The sequence below is a fragment of the Chionomys nivalis genome, chromosome 1, assembly GCF_950005125.1.
Source record: "Chionomys nivalis chromosome 1, mChiNiv1.1, whole genome shotgun sequence".
In the NCBI taxonomy this organism is placed as follows: domain Eukaryota; kingdom Metazoa; phylum Chordata; class Mammalia; order Rodentia; family Cricetidae; genus Chionomys; species Chionomys nivalis.
The window spans coordinates 45,752,000-45,765,442 of NC_080086.1; the positions used below are offsets into that span (position 1 = coordinate 45,752,000).

General features: G+C 34.1%; 1 protein-coding gene across 3 annotated transcripts in view; it reads right to left on the reverse strand.

Annotated features, from left to right (window-relative positions):
- Positions 1 to 1,169: 1,169 nt before the first annotated feature.
- Positions 1,170 to 13,443, reverse strand: part of LOC130873039 (contactin-6) — a 370,643-nt gene continuing 358,369 nt past the window's right edge. For all 3 annotated transcript variants that reach the window (XM_057767572.1, XM_057767557.1, XM_057767564.1), the window contains 3 exons: positions 5,331 to 5,443; positions 4,311 to 4,479; positions 1,170 to 3,451 (listed from right to left, as the gene is read on the reverse strand). In XM_057767572.1, coding sequence (XP_057623555.1) covers positions 3,351 to 3,451; positions 4,311 to 4,479; positions 5,331 to 5,443 — 383 coding nt within the window. In that variant the 3' untranslated portion in view covers positions 1,170 to 3,350. The remainder of the gene's footprint in view (positions 3,452 to 4,310; positions 4,480 to 5,330; positions 5,444 to 13,443) is intronic.

Below are 13,443 nucleotides of genomic sequence, written 5' to 3' on the forward strand. Positions count from 1 at the left end.
CTGGTTCCTTTTTCTGCCTGTTTCCAGACAATGTCATCTTAGCCTTCTCCAAGAAACATGAAAATAGGTTATTATGTTCAGGAAAGTTTGCAAAAATAGTTATTTCAGTTAGTGGAAGGTTCGATTGGCTACCCTTTCATATCATCAAATGAGGACATGCATAAAGAGAATGTCTCTCTGAAATGGACTCGTCCTCCACACACTGATTTCATTTCCTAGCGATCTTTCACATCAAGTGGGTGGACAATTCATTTTTTTCCAGTTGTTTTAGAATCTTATATAAAAATACAAAAAATGTATGTATCACATTATTATTTCATATACCAAGTCTATATTTAATGTGGTGTGTGTGTGTGCGTATGTGTGTGTGTATTCCTGTAACATGAAAGCAGAAGACAGTTTCATAGAAAAAAAAGTGATCAACTAACCAGCTGAGGAGAGAAGAGAATGGACAAGTAGGGCTAGTATATGGCAACTATGAACAAAGGATAATGATACATATGTGTATAAAATATCTTAATGAAACTTACTATATAATATTTTAACTAAAACAATGCAAAATTAAAATATTTCTAACATGAATATAGACTTGATTTTTTTCATATTACTTTAGCTACTGGATGAAAAACACTTTACCTCACTGAGTGTTCAATTTATAGGAGAAGATAATTTCTTAATCTATGAACAATTTAGAATAATCTCCAAAACACATAAAGTAGTTCATGCTTTTTATAATCATTGGAAATTTTTATTAGAGTTATTGATTTAGTCTATGGGTTCAGGTATGTGCTATCATCTGTGTATCTCCATACAGAGTGCCATCTCTAGGGATCTGTTCTCGCTTTTCACCCTGTGAATCCTGGGGATTATCTCAGAGTTGGAAACAATCACATCTACTTGCATAGTTGATTCATGATCTATAAACATGATATTAGCAGAGTGAAACTAAATAGTGTCTCATCTTTCACTAGAGTAGAGATGTGAATAGAATCAAAAGACTTGTTAGTTATGATGAATTCAAAATTATATTCTAAATTTGTAAGCCACACATCCAAGAATGAACAAATAGCAAAAATCGGACACATCATTATTAAAAACATTAAAGATACAATAAAATTGGGTGAGTAGAGAAGATGGTGAATTTTGGGGGAGTTAGATGATGAGGTGAATATAATCAAATACATTGCATAAAACTCTGGAAGAACTTAATGAAGATAAAGGAGAAAAAATGATTTGAAGAAAATACAAATATTAGTTATACATCATTCACTTTATTGTACAAAAATTATGCATGAAAACCATACTATGAAAGCCCACTTAAAAAGAAAATATTGCTATAACTTTTAAATTAAAAAAAAAAACATGTGTCTAATTTTCTAGATTCATAGACACATAAATCCCTTGTGTATTTAAGTCTTAACCTCTGCTTGGGAGGAAGATTTTAATTTTGTTTCTAAAGTTAAGCCATTCAGACCACATGCTATAGAAATAAAGATGTATCTCTAATAGGCAACTGTTAACAGTCAAACAATAGTTTTCATTACTAGTTTTCTCCATAAAGCTAGCTCTTGTTGTAATGAAAGAATGAGCTTGTTACTGAGAACATGGTGTAATTTCTATTTAGGAGAGATCCAAATCCTGTAGAAGGTTGTTGCATACCTGCTGCTGACTACATGGGGGACATTTTTTAAAAATTCTGAAGTATCTTAGAAAGACCAGAGGTAATAGCCAGAGGTATTGGGTGTCTTCAGAAAAACAGAATGTGCTGGACATGACAGCTGTCACACATATGAACTAAATAGCTGGCTTTGACTGCATGTACAAAATCTGAGCAAGATGAAGCCAGAAAAATGTCCAGCACGGATGTCAAAGGGGCTCTTGATTTCCATCCCTAGCTGAGAGGATATTGGCAATTGATACTTTTGTAGGAATGAGACTACTTTTTTCAGGGATGTGGCCCCAGAGTGGTTATTCATGCATCAGTAGAATTGCGGCTTTCATGAGTGAACAGCTCTTGCTGAGCTCAGTAGGCTTAAAGAAAAAAAAGAGACACCTGATGTTGAAAGGAAAAATGGTGGTGGTATATAGGAAAAAAAATTGGAGAAGAGGGACTTGGGATTGATTAAAATACATTATATACATGCATAAAAAATTAATAAAAGGATGTACATACATGTATATTTATTTCATTTTGAAGACTATGTGATTTGTAGACGGTGAGGGAAATTCAAATACTTTAATAAATAAAAATAAAACCTTGAACCATGTTTTAAAAGGCAAATCTAATCCACCAGAATAAAAATCAATGGAACAAGCCAACAGCAGGATGAAATCCATCATTTTAGTGGATGAAATGGAAAGGTCCGAGGAATCACATTCACCTGCTATTTCTCTCCACTTTGTAGCATATGGGACTGCTGGCTTAAATAGGTTAACCCCAGAGAAGAGTTACCTCAAAAATTGTACTAGGTCTAGACTCACAAGGTTATTATTTTCCAATCCAGGTTATGTTTTATAATTACAGAGAAATTTAAGGAAAATACTACAACCAAAATGTAGAAAATCTGATCAAATACGTGTTTAAGAATGATTTTTATTATGTATAAATAAGGTTATGTAAACAACTATCAGTTTATAAGAAGTAGCAGGAATTTATTCACAAGTCTTTAATTTAGGGGTATATGGTTTCTGCTAGAAGAATAAACTCTGTTATGGGAACTTGGTTACCAAATATCAGAATTATTTTCAGTGGTTGCTCATTTCTTTCCTTGACTAACATTCCACCTTCTTCACTTTTTCTTATCAAGTCATCTAAAAACTGAGAAGATCTTCAAGCATACTGACATGTTTTCAAGTATGAATATTCTTCCAACTAGATTTAGAAATTGCAGCAACATTACTTGGAATATCTTGTACCTGAGAGAGCCCCAACTATAAACAAATAATTGTATTTTATTTCAAACAGGGCTAAGAGTGTAAATAGTGAAGTGTATTGCTGCAGTACATAAAATGGACATGAATTTACATCTGTCCCATAATTGTGATCGTTAATTGAGGTGGTTCTTTATACACACCATATAAGTCACCTGAAAGACACAGCAGTTTTATATCCCAGATTAATTTAGCACCCTCAAATGTGCAATGATGTGTGAACATTAAAATTCAAAGTGTTTCAAAGTGTTTAAAACTGTTTTATTAATGTACCACAGATATTTACAAGATCTTAGTAATATACATTCTTTTTCTTTCCAAACAAGTCTGTATTAAGAATATGTCTTGTGATGGAGGCTGGGGAATGTATTTACAGAATGATTTGCTTTCAGAAAATTTCCAAAGATCCATAAATTGATTCATCGTGAAAGTGGTTGAATAGCAAAACAGTAAAAAATTCCAACAATGGACAGGAACTTGGTACACGGCTTTAAAATCCGAACTCCTGTGGAACTCAAACCTGGAAAATAGAAACATCAAACAATCACCTTACACAAAATAAGACATCTGACTGGATTAATAACACAAGACAGAAACTATACAGTCAGGTTTGTATTCAAATAATATTTTATTACATTATATTTAATTTTAATAAATGACTCATTCTGTCATAGGATTCCATCCTAAATGGAAAACTTAAAAAGAAAAATAACCAAATTGGGAAGCCTACTGAAAACATTAAATCTGGCCAACATTTGGTGAATAGTGACTTCTACTTAGAAGCTTTGTGTATATGAGAACTTAATGCCACTAAAGCAAAAACAGTATTATTTCTAAGACTGACCTACTTGGAAAATGTGATTGAGAAGGCTTCAGCTCAATCTAAATCTTAAAATTGATTCGAGATATCTGCCACAGACATAGAAAAACATAGGTATGCATGCTTCTATTTCACTGTTTCTACTTCGAAACCTTTGACTATTTGTTAAAAAACAAGTCCTAAATTGTGTGCCAGTATAAAACTTATGAATTATTCCCTTTGTTTTTTTTTTATTCTTTTTCCTTCCTTCATTTCTTCTTTCCTTGTGGCTTTTATTATTTTTTTTTTCATTTTTCAAATGAGGTAATAGAACATTGTAAAAATGCATGTCCCGTGGGGACCTTGGGGGAGTGTTAAAGGGGGCGGGGAGTTAGGGAGGGGAGCTGAGAAAAATGTAGAGCTCAATAAATATCAATAAAAAATGCATGTTCAAAAATAGAAACAAACTTCTTTTTGGTTGTCACTCAGCATTTACACAATAATTAGAAAGTCCCTGGTAACGTTGATGTTGCAGCTGCCTAGATTAAAAGTCTATGCCAGAAAGAGCAATTCAACTTACTCGACATTTTTGGAATTCTTATTTCCTCACTGCTGCTTCCATCTCCACCATCACTGACCGTTCTTATTTCAATCAAATAGTCTTCTTCAAATGGAACCAGAAGCTCAGCAGATGTATTATTTGTTTCCAAAATATGAGTTTTGCTCTGTCTATTTTGCCGATAGAGAATCTGTATAAGAGGAAGAGTCAAGTTAACATGGAGCAGAAGTTTGTTAGAGGTTTAGATGCTGTTATGGAGAGGTATCTGAAACATGTTTATAACAATACTCTCATTTATAATAAAATTGGTATTACCATCATCATACTCCTCATGTTCAAACACCCAGGCTTATCATTACATTTATTTTTAAAAAACGATATTTATTTGAGATTCTTGTTCCCGCAATAATAGTAGATTTACCTTAACTATAGCGTTTGAATATTTTAGCACCAGGGTTTACTATGAAAAGACATTGTTCAGTTTGGACTCAGTAAAAATCTCTAAATATATATAAATTTATCATCTCTGGGCAGGCACACACACACACACACACACACACACACACACATCTGCCCATAGGTAATTTCCATTACCACTACAGGAGATTACCCTGGGCACTCAGAGATGTTCTTGTTACTCAATGATGTTCATGCAAGATTCCTTTTGTGCTGCTAAAAGGCCATATAAGACTTTATCCTATCTTCTAATGCTCTATTTGAATGAATTCTTTGGCATCAATCATGTATCATATATACAAAAATAATTATTAATTTTTGATAGCAGTGGAGCTATCATGGAGATTAAAAAATTTAACGTAGGATTTGGATTTTCCATTTTCCATATCACATAACTTCATATCCATTACAGGACCTAGAACACAGAACCATTATAATGATGAACTGAAGGCACCAGGAATATTTTCAAGCAATTTTTAAAAATAGCCTGAGAAACCCCTGTGCACAATCTTTGTTTCTATTTGATAATGACATTGCTTTTTAATAACATAATTAATAAGATTACATAAAAAACTAAATACTTACCTTATAGCCCAGAACTTCAGACTCATTTTCCATGGTCTTTACATGCTCCCAATTCAAACATAATTTAGAATTTGACAGCTTCCAGGCAATGTTTGCTGGTGGTTGGCTTGGAGCTTTAAAATACAAAGATCCAAATAAATGCTATTTAGTTCATAGTATAATGTAACAACATAAAAGAAAAATAAGTCTCCAACATTAGCATAAAAGGAGAAAAGATGTTTTATTGTTATTTGAAATATAACAATTATAATCACAGTAAGAGAGTTTATTCAACTTCTGGTCATATGATAATGTCATTTTGACAGACTTGTGAATGAGTAATGGTTTGCTAAGTCCCCAATGTTAATTTATTAATCATTGTATTTAAGGTTGCTTACTTTATAATACAGAAAAAGATGGAAGGTTCAGTTATTTACTGTTAAAGTTGGTTATTAATCAAAGAACAAATTAACGAATATCAAGTTGGAAGCATTCTACATATATACAGAGACATACATACTGGTATTCATTTCTAATACTTTTATAACCTTTATGCTGCATTTTTATTTGACTGTAATCAACAAAACCAATTTAAGGTATTTTAAGAAAAATGATACTAATAAAATATGAAATATATAGGGTAATTTATTTGAACCCTACCTAATTTGGCAGTGCCTTAAAGGAATGAGTGTCACCAAGTGAACACATTTCCTCTGCCCTTCTTAACACATAGGCTTGTTTTCTAGAGAGTTTATCATACACTTCCTTTTTGTCACACAATATTGGTGTCAGAAATCATAACTTTACAAAGTATTTAAAGTTTGAAACTTCTTCTGCAGGTAGATAGCCAGGATAGAAATCCTAAAGGAAATATTGTGGTTTGTCAATTATATGATGACAAACCTTAATTTGAACACATGCCTATGTTAGCTCAATCAAGGATGGCTGCGTACTGATTAAACAAAGTATATTTTATATTATAAATAATATCTTTGAAACCCAAAAGTGGGGAAAATCTTCACACGTATATTGATCTCTTCAAATAATGGCTACTATGAAGCTACACTAGGGATCTCAGTCCTTTGAAATGAATGCTGCCTTGGAGAGGAGGAGTAGCACACATTGAAAGGAGGATACAGAATCACTGTTCTGAAACAATAGATAAAGTTGGACTTTAAGAATTTACATATGGGAATGATAATGTGACTTGTACAGTAGAAAGTCAATTTTCCCAAAGTACACCGTTGGAAAATAGCTGAGTCAAAACAGAATCCTGGTCTCTTGATTCCCATCCAGTGAATTCTCCATGACAACTTGTTGCTTCTCAAAGACTTCCCATAACAATGCTTTTGTTATTGGAAAAAAAATTAAGAAGAGATTTAAAATAGTTCAGCTAAAAAGCTGATGCAGTGATAAAACAGGCCAGAAAGATATATCTGTTCTAAGTGTGAGGTGCTGATTGAGTCTAGCGTTTAAGTCATTAGAGCAATGACAGAAACAGATGTGACTTCTTGAGCATTTTGGATCAACATCTATTTACTGTGTATGTGTCATTTGAATATGCTCAATATGCTGAAGTAGGGGCATTGCTATTGGCCTCCCCAAGCCCACTCCTGATCACTTAACCCTGTTGCCCAATTTGGTGTGTGACAACTAGAGAAGTGTTTACCCAGTAATATTATGGGACCCAATTATTATTTATTATAGTTTCACTGTATTGAAAAATAGCTCTTTTGTGTTTTTTTTATAAATTTTTGAGGGCATGTGCTCTTTTCTACTCTGTATCATCAACAGATAGCACAGTGCATGGATTAAATATTGATAAGCTGACAATTCAGACGTACTTAAAAAAGAAAAGAAAAAAACTTCACACCACGCAGTCTAAAACTAAAACTGTGTCATTTCTTATAATTCCTTTGTCATAGTGAACATGAGGTGGATATTGACATGATTCACAGGTACACTCTATTCATCATTCTGCCCTGTGATTTAGGGAAAATTTTCACTTTCAGATCTATAGCCTTACTCATGTATTTATATGAATCAGTTTGACTGGCTATACCCAATATTTTCTCTTGACAAAATAAACCAATTTGCAACTAAAGTCATAAAATATCTGTGTTTATTACACACTTAACATATGCCAAGGGATATTTTTATTTATGATGGGCCTGGTGGCAATCACACTGTTACAGTTATCTTCTCTTAATGTATTCTATGTTGAACTTTATAATATTTTCTTCAACTATAAATGCGCTAATATAAATACTCCCAATAGAGATCAGGAATTTAATATCTAGTATACTCTTTGGACATGTTTCTTCACAATAATTCATCAACAATAACAACATCTTGTAATCAGCACAGAGCACATGCATATTCAGCCCTTCGATATCACTGGTAGTTTTATTTCCTGCAAATATCATTCATTTGTTGCTGTGCCTTTTGTCTGTTCAGCATGTTTAGAGTAAAAGGAGTCCTTTCAACATCGAGTTCACTGTTGATGCAGCATGCAAGGAAACAGGGAGCTGAGTTTTAATTCCTTGAAAGACATACAGTTTTGACGTTGGTAATAACCTTGTCATTGATATGTATGCATTTGTTTCTTCTAAGTGGAAAGCAAACTTCCCATGGGCACACCATGAGAAGCACTCCTTGGAATGTATGACCAATTACATAGCTTACTTACATTGTTTGGCTTCTATTACTGTCTGGATGATAGGAAGACTCTGATTTTGAGGTCAAAGAGCTGAAGTTGTTCCCAAAAGCCCTAGTTTTATTATCTCTTAAATGAGAATCATAATTCCTAGTTTATAAAGTTCTTGCTTCATATGAAATACAATAGGAAGCCTCCTTTACTTTGCCAGTGGTTTATATTAAAGTCTCAAAGACCATTACTAGTGTCTCCTAAACATAATGGTTCTCCACTGTCATGTTATGAAACAATCAATTTTCAGTCATGCCGGAAGTGGTTTGCCACTAATAACATGAGTCCAACATTTGCAAATGATTCATTGCTTAAATATAATTATCATAATTTGAAGATCATTCTTTTGGGTCCCTGCTCTTGAGTTTACTACATACTTATGAAAGGAAAATGTACTGAAAGGGTCTCAACTAATTTCCTGGGAAGTTATGGTTTGTGAACACTTTTGTCTTTATTTAGATACATGGGTGTCAGTGTCATCTCTCTGACCTTAAGGAAAACAGCAACAGTAACAACAACAGAACAACCAAAATTCTAAAGGTGTTATACAGGATATCACCTTAATATTTGCACACTATCAGTTCAGGTTTAATGGGGAGGACTAAAGGAGTGGCAATTTCTTTAATGAAATTAAAATTTCTGATACCTTAAGAAAACCAAAATATTCGTGACATGTATCTTCAAAACATGTTATGTTGTTTGGATCGAGCTCATGAGTGGTAAACTCAACAAGCAAACACCTTTTCTACTTTGTTTTAATTTTCCCAGGCAATTTCTAAAGGCCTAAATCAAGTTCTATTAATGAAGTGACAGAGTGGCAGTAAACTAGCCCTTCATAGCTCTAATGGCTTCCCTGTAATCAATTTTTCTGTAGATGGCATTTATATTCAGCTGTAGTTCACACTGTGAACCCAATTCAAAAACAACTTCTTATGTTACACTTCTAAGTAACAGCATGGGGTTGACATTTGGGCAAGAGAGAAAGAACATAAGTGCAAGATGGAATAAAAGCTTAATGCTTCCTTTATGTCTAAATATGGATTGATTGCATATTTACAGCAAAAGAAAATCTAGTGCAGAGTACTAGTCAGTCAATGTCCAGGTCCAAACTGAGTCAAAATTTGCAAACACTTTCTGCTGCAGTGTCTGAAAATAAGTTTCTACATTGTTGTTTTGTTTATCTTTTCTTTTCCTCGTGCAATTGATTTGAATTTTTTCTTCTTTTTATTTTTATTTTTGTAAATCTAACGCTATTGAATGATGCTTGTGCTGACTCAGTGTACTTGCTATACCTCTTTGTTGTCTTAGAAATGCATTATATTTTTACTAAGGTACGGTACTTAAAAGTACGTCATATGTATTATTTGGAAACAACCACCGTACAATCATTATCAACACTATTATTATATTAAATATAAAAGATAAAGTACTAATGAGGCTTTATATGTACTTGTATATATACAGACATATACATAGAGATATGGAGATCTTTTGACCTCTCAATGTTGTATATACTTATTGAAATATACATCCCACTCCATACTCTTCCTTATATGTATCTTAGCCTTTTGCTTTCTTAATGGTGTTTCTTACAACATGTAGCAGTTTTATTGTCTTTCCCTTACTCTATGTTGTTTATCCAGTAAGAGACATTTTCAGCAGGCAAGCATACATCAGAACTGAGGAATGTACGTGGCTCATGGCAGTACTGTGCATTGAGTAGATGACAGAATATTTAGAATTAAAAATAAAATAATAAATTTTTCTTCTCTCCACAGCTTTGCATTTCTTGATAGCCAATCATGAGAGTTAGAGATTTTGGTAAATGTGAGTTCTCGTTTTTCTGACTTTACAATGAAAGAGAAAGTAACAAATTGAAAACCTAGATGGTGACAGTTTCATTGTGTGATGGATGAGGATTTTTTTTTTACTTGCTACCAGTATTCAAAGGTAGTCTTGATATCACCTCAAGGACCTGGAAAATCAAAGTTAAATCCAATGATGCCACTTAGAACCAGGACTTCCTTCAATTTTTCATTAAATCCATTTCACCCCTAATACTTTGGGTGTCCTTCTATGGTCCCTGATGAAAATTTCTCTAAAAAATTTCATGAAAAAGAGCAAAAAGTAGCAGTAGTTCTGTTTCTTTTAAAATGGATAAAAAAATTAAAGTCAAATTTATGACTAAGTTGTGTAATACATTTTGTCATGCAATGAGCCCTCACTATATCTTAGCCATTAGGTCTCCTTTAAGTATGTTATATCTTTAGTTCTCATAACAACCACAGAAGTAAGCATCATTCCCAGCTCTGCTTCTCAGATATAAACATATATTTATAATTATCATGTAAAAAGACCTTGGCTCAAAAGGTAACTCAGTTGGTAAGGTGGTTCTTTAGAAGACTGAGTTCAATTATCAGGACTTTAAAATGCCAGTATGTGATGCAGATTTGAAATCTATACTCTGGAAGATGGACACAAGAGGATCCATGATTCTTCTGGCCAGCAACTGTAGCTTGTATTTATTGTAAATCATAGACCAATGAGACACTGTCTTACTTAAAGTTTCTATTGGTACAACAAAGTACCATGAGCAAAAAGTTATAGAGGAAAAGTTTTATTGGCTTACACTTCCACATAGCTGTTCATTAGCAAACAAGCTTTGTGGGAGCCTAGACAGTTTGGATGTTCAACTTCCTAGATCTGGATAGACGGGGGAGGACCTTGGACTTTCCACAGAGCAGGGAACTCTGACTGCTCCTGGGACTGGAGAGGGAGGAGAAGAGGAGTGGGGGGAAAGGGAAGAGGGGCGGGAGGAGGGGGAGGGAAATGGGAGGCGGGGAGGAGGAGGAAAATTTTTTTTTCAATTAAAAAAAAAAAAAAACTCATACAGGACAGGATCCTAAAGATAGGCGCTTATGTAAAGGCCACAGAAGAGAGTTGAGGATGTGGAATGTTCTTCTGTATATGTGCTACTTTTATTGGTTGATTAAAAAAGCAGTTTAAGCCAATGGCTTAGCATATTAAAGCCAGGTGGGAAATTGAACAGAGATATATAGAGAGAATAGGTAGATTCAAGGAGATGCCATGTAACCACCGAAGGAGAAATATGCAAGAATATTACCAGTAAGCCACAGCCTCATGGCATATATAGATTAATAGAAATGGGTTAATTTAAGATGTAAGAGATAGCTAGGAATACACCTGAGTCATTGGACAAACAGTGTTGCAATTAATATAAGCCTTTTTTTTTGTTGTTCTTGATTTTATTGGAACTAATCTGAGTTTCTCCAATATTTCTCCACTTAGTTTTTGTTTAGATAACATGTTCATTGGTGAGAGTGGAGTACTGAAGTCTCCCATTATTAATGTGTGAGTTTCAATGTATGATTTAATTTTTATTTTTTTATTTTTTTATTTTTTTGGAGATAGATACAGAGACCCACACTGGAGCACCGGACTGAGCTCCCAAGGTCCTAATGAGGAGCAGAAGGAGGGAGAACATGTACAACGAAGTCAGGACCACGAGGGGTGCACCTACCCACTGAGACAGTGGGGCTGATCTATTGGGAGCTCACCAAGGCCAGCTGGACTGTGACTGAAAAAGCATGGGATAAAACCAGACTCTCTGAACATGGAGGACAATGAGAGCTGACGAGAGGCCAAGGACAATGGCACGGGGGTTTTGATCCTACTTCAGGTTCTGGCTTTGTGGGAGCCTAGACAGTTTGGATGTTCACCTTCCTAGATCTGGATGGAGGTGGGAGGACCTTGGACTTTCCACAGGGCAGGGAACCCTGACTGCTCCTGGGACTGGAGAGGGAGGAGAAGAGGAGTGGGGGGAGAGGGAGAGGGGCGGGAGGAGGGGGAGGGAAATGGGAGGAGGGAAGGAGGCGGAAAATTTTTTTCAATTAAAAAAAAATAATAATATAAGACTTTTTATGTTTCTTTGGGAATGAACAGCCACGGGAGTGGCCAGAACAGAAACTCCCATCTATAAATGATTAAATTTCTGTCTACAAATTGCCAATTTTGTTTATAAACATTTATTTTTATTTAAAGGGTGTGATTATAAATGGTTAATGGTCACAGTCAATGTCTTTCTAAAAAAAAAAGAGGGATATGATATAGAAATGAATATATTAGTTTAAACTTTGGTTTATTGATACAAATTTAAGGTCAATTTTGTTATATGTACATTTCTATACTAGTTTAAGGTAATATGTTTATTTAGCTTATTTAAAAATGTAATGTATTATTAAAATACAGATTAAGAGTTAGTCATTGGTCATAATCAAACATATAGTAATGTAAGTTAGGTTTTCTAGATAAACAGACATATATTACAGATGGTATTCTTCAAACCATTCAAAAACCTACAAACTATGGCACTGAAAATATTTTAAATGCTTGGACTTTTCTTAACAGTTATACATGTATGCTTCGGGAAGTAGCAATTCATAGTGACTAAGGGGCATCACAAAACCTCATTATGGGATTTGCCTTCAATGTGACAAGGCTAGACATTTGGGCAAGAAACTGCTCTTGCCTGGATGGCCTGATGGTATTCTATATGAATTGAACATGCAGGACCCACAGAAAAGTGACTACTAAACTTTCCAAAAGATGGGACAGTCCTTCAGTATTGCTGCTTCATAGAAGTAGTTTCCAAGCATTCTGCAGGACACAAAAGAAAGCAGCTGAAGAACTTTGCCAGTATAAGGCAGAACAGATCTTCAAATTCCCGGCTTCATTGAAAAGTCTACCAGATATTGTAGGCCAAGAGGCTGACAATGGATGCCCCAAAGTTACAAAAGAATTTTGTGTGACTGTCCAGGCAGCAGTATGTCTCTTCATTTCTAGAACTTTGGAAGTTGCTTAAAATGCATTTTCTGTTTACTTAGGTAATATAATAATAATAATCAACATCATCATCTTTCTGGGATCTTTGATGGAATTGAAGAGTAGATAGTTATAGTTTTTCTTAGTTATGATAAATGATAAATTAGATATAAAACTTTAGACTTACAACGATATGATATATGAGAGTATTTTCCTTAATTTGACACATGTAAATGAACTAAATACTGTAACTATAATTCTCGCTTGTTAAATGTTTTGTGTATGTAATTTTACTATGTTAAAGTTAAAATCTTCCATTTTAAATAGACAGAAAAGGAGAGATGATGTGGAATATCCTGTATTTGTACTGCTTTTATTGATAGAAGAATAAAGCTGTTTTGGACAATGGCTTAGCAGAGTAAATCCAGGCAGGAAAAGCAAACAGAAATATACAGAGTAGGTAGAGTGAAGGAGATGACATGTAGCCACCAAAAGAGAAATATGCCAGAATATTACCAGTAAGCCACAGCCTCATGGTTTTTCATGCATTAATAGAACTGGTTTAATTTAAGATTTAAGACTAGC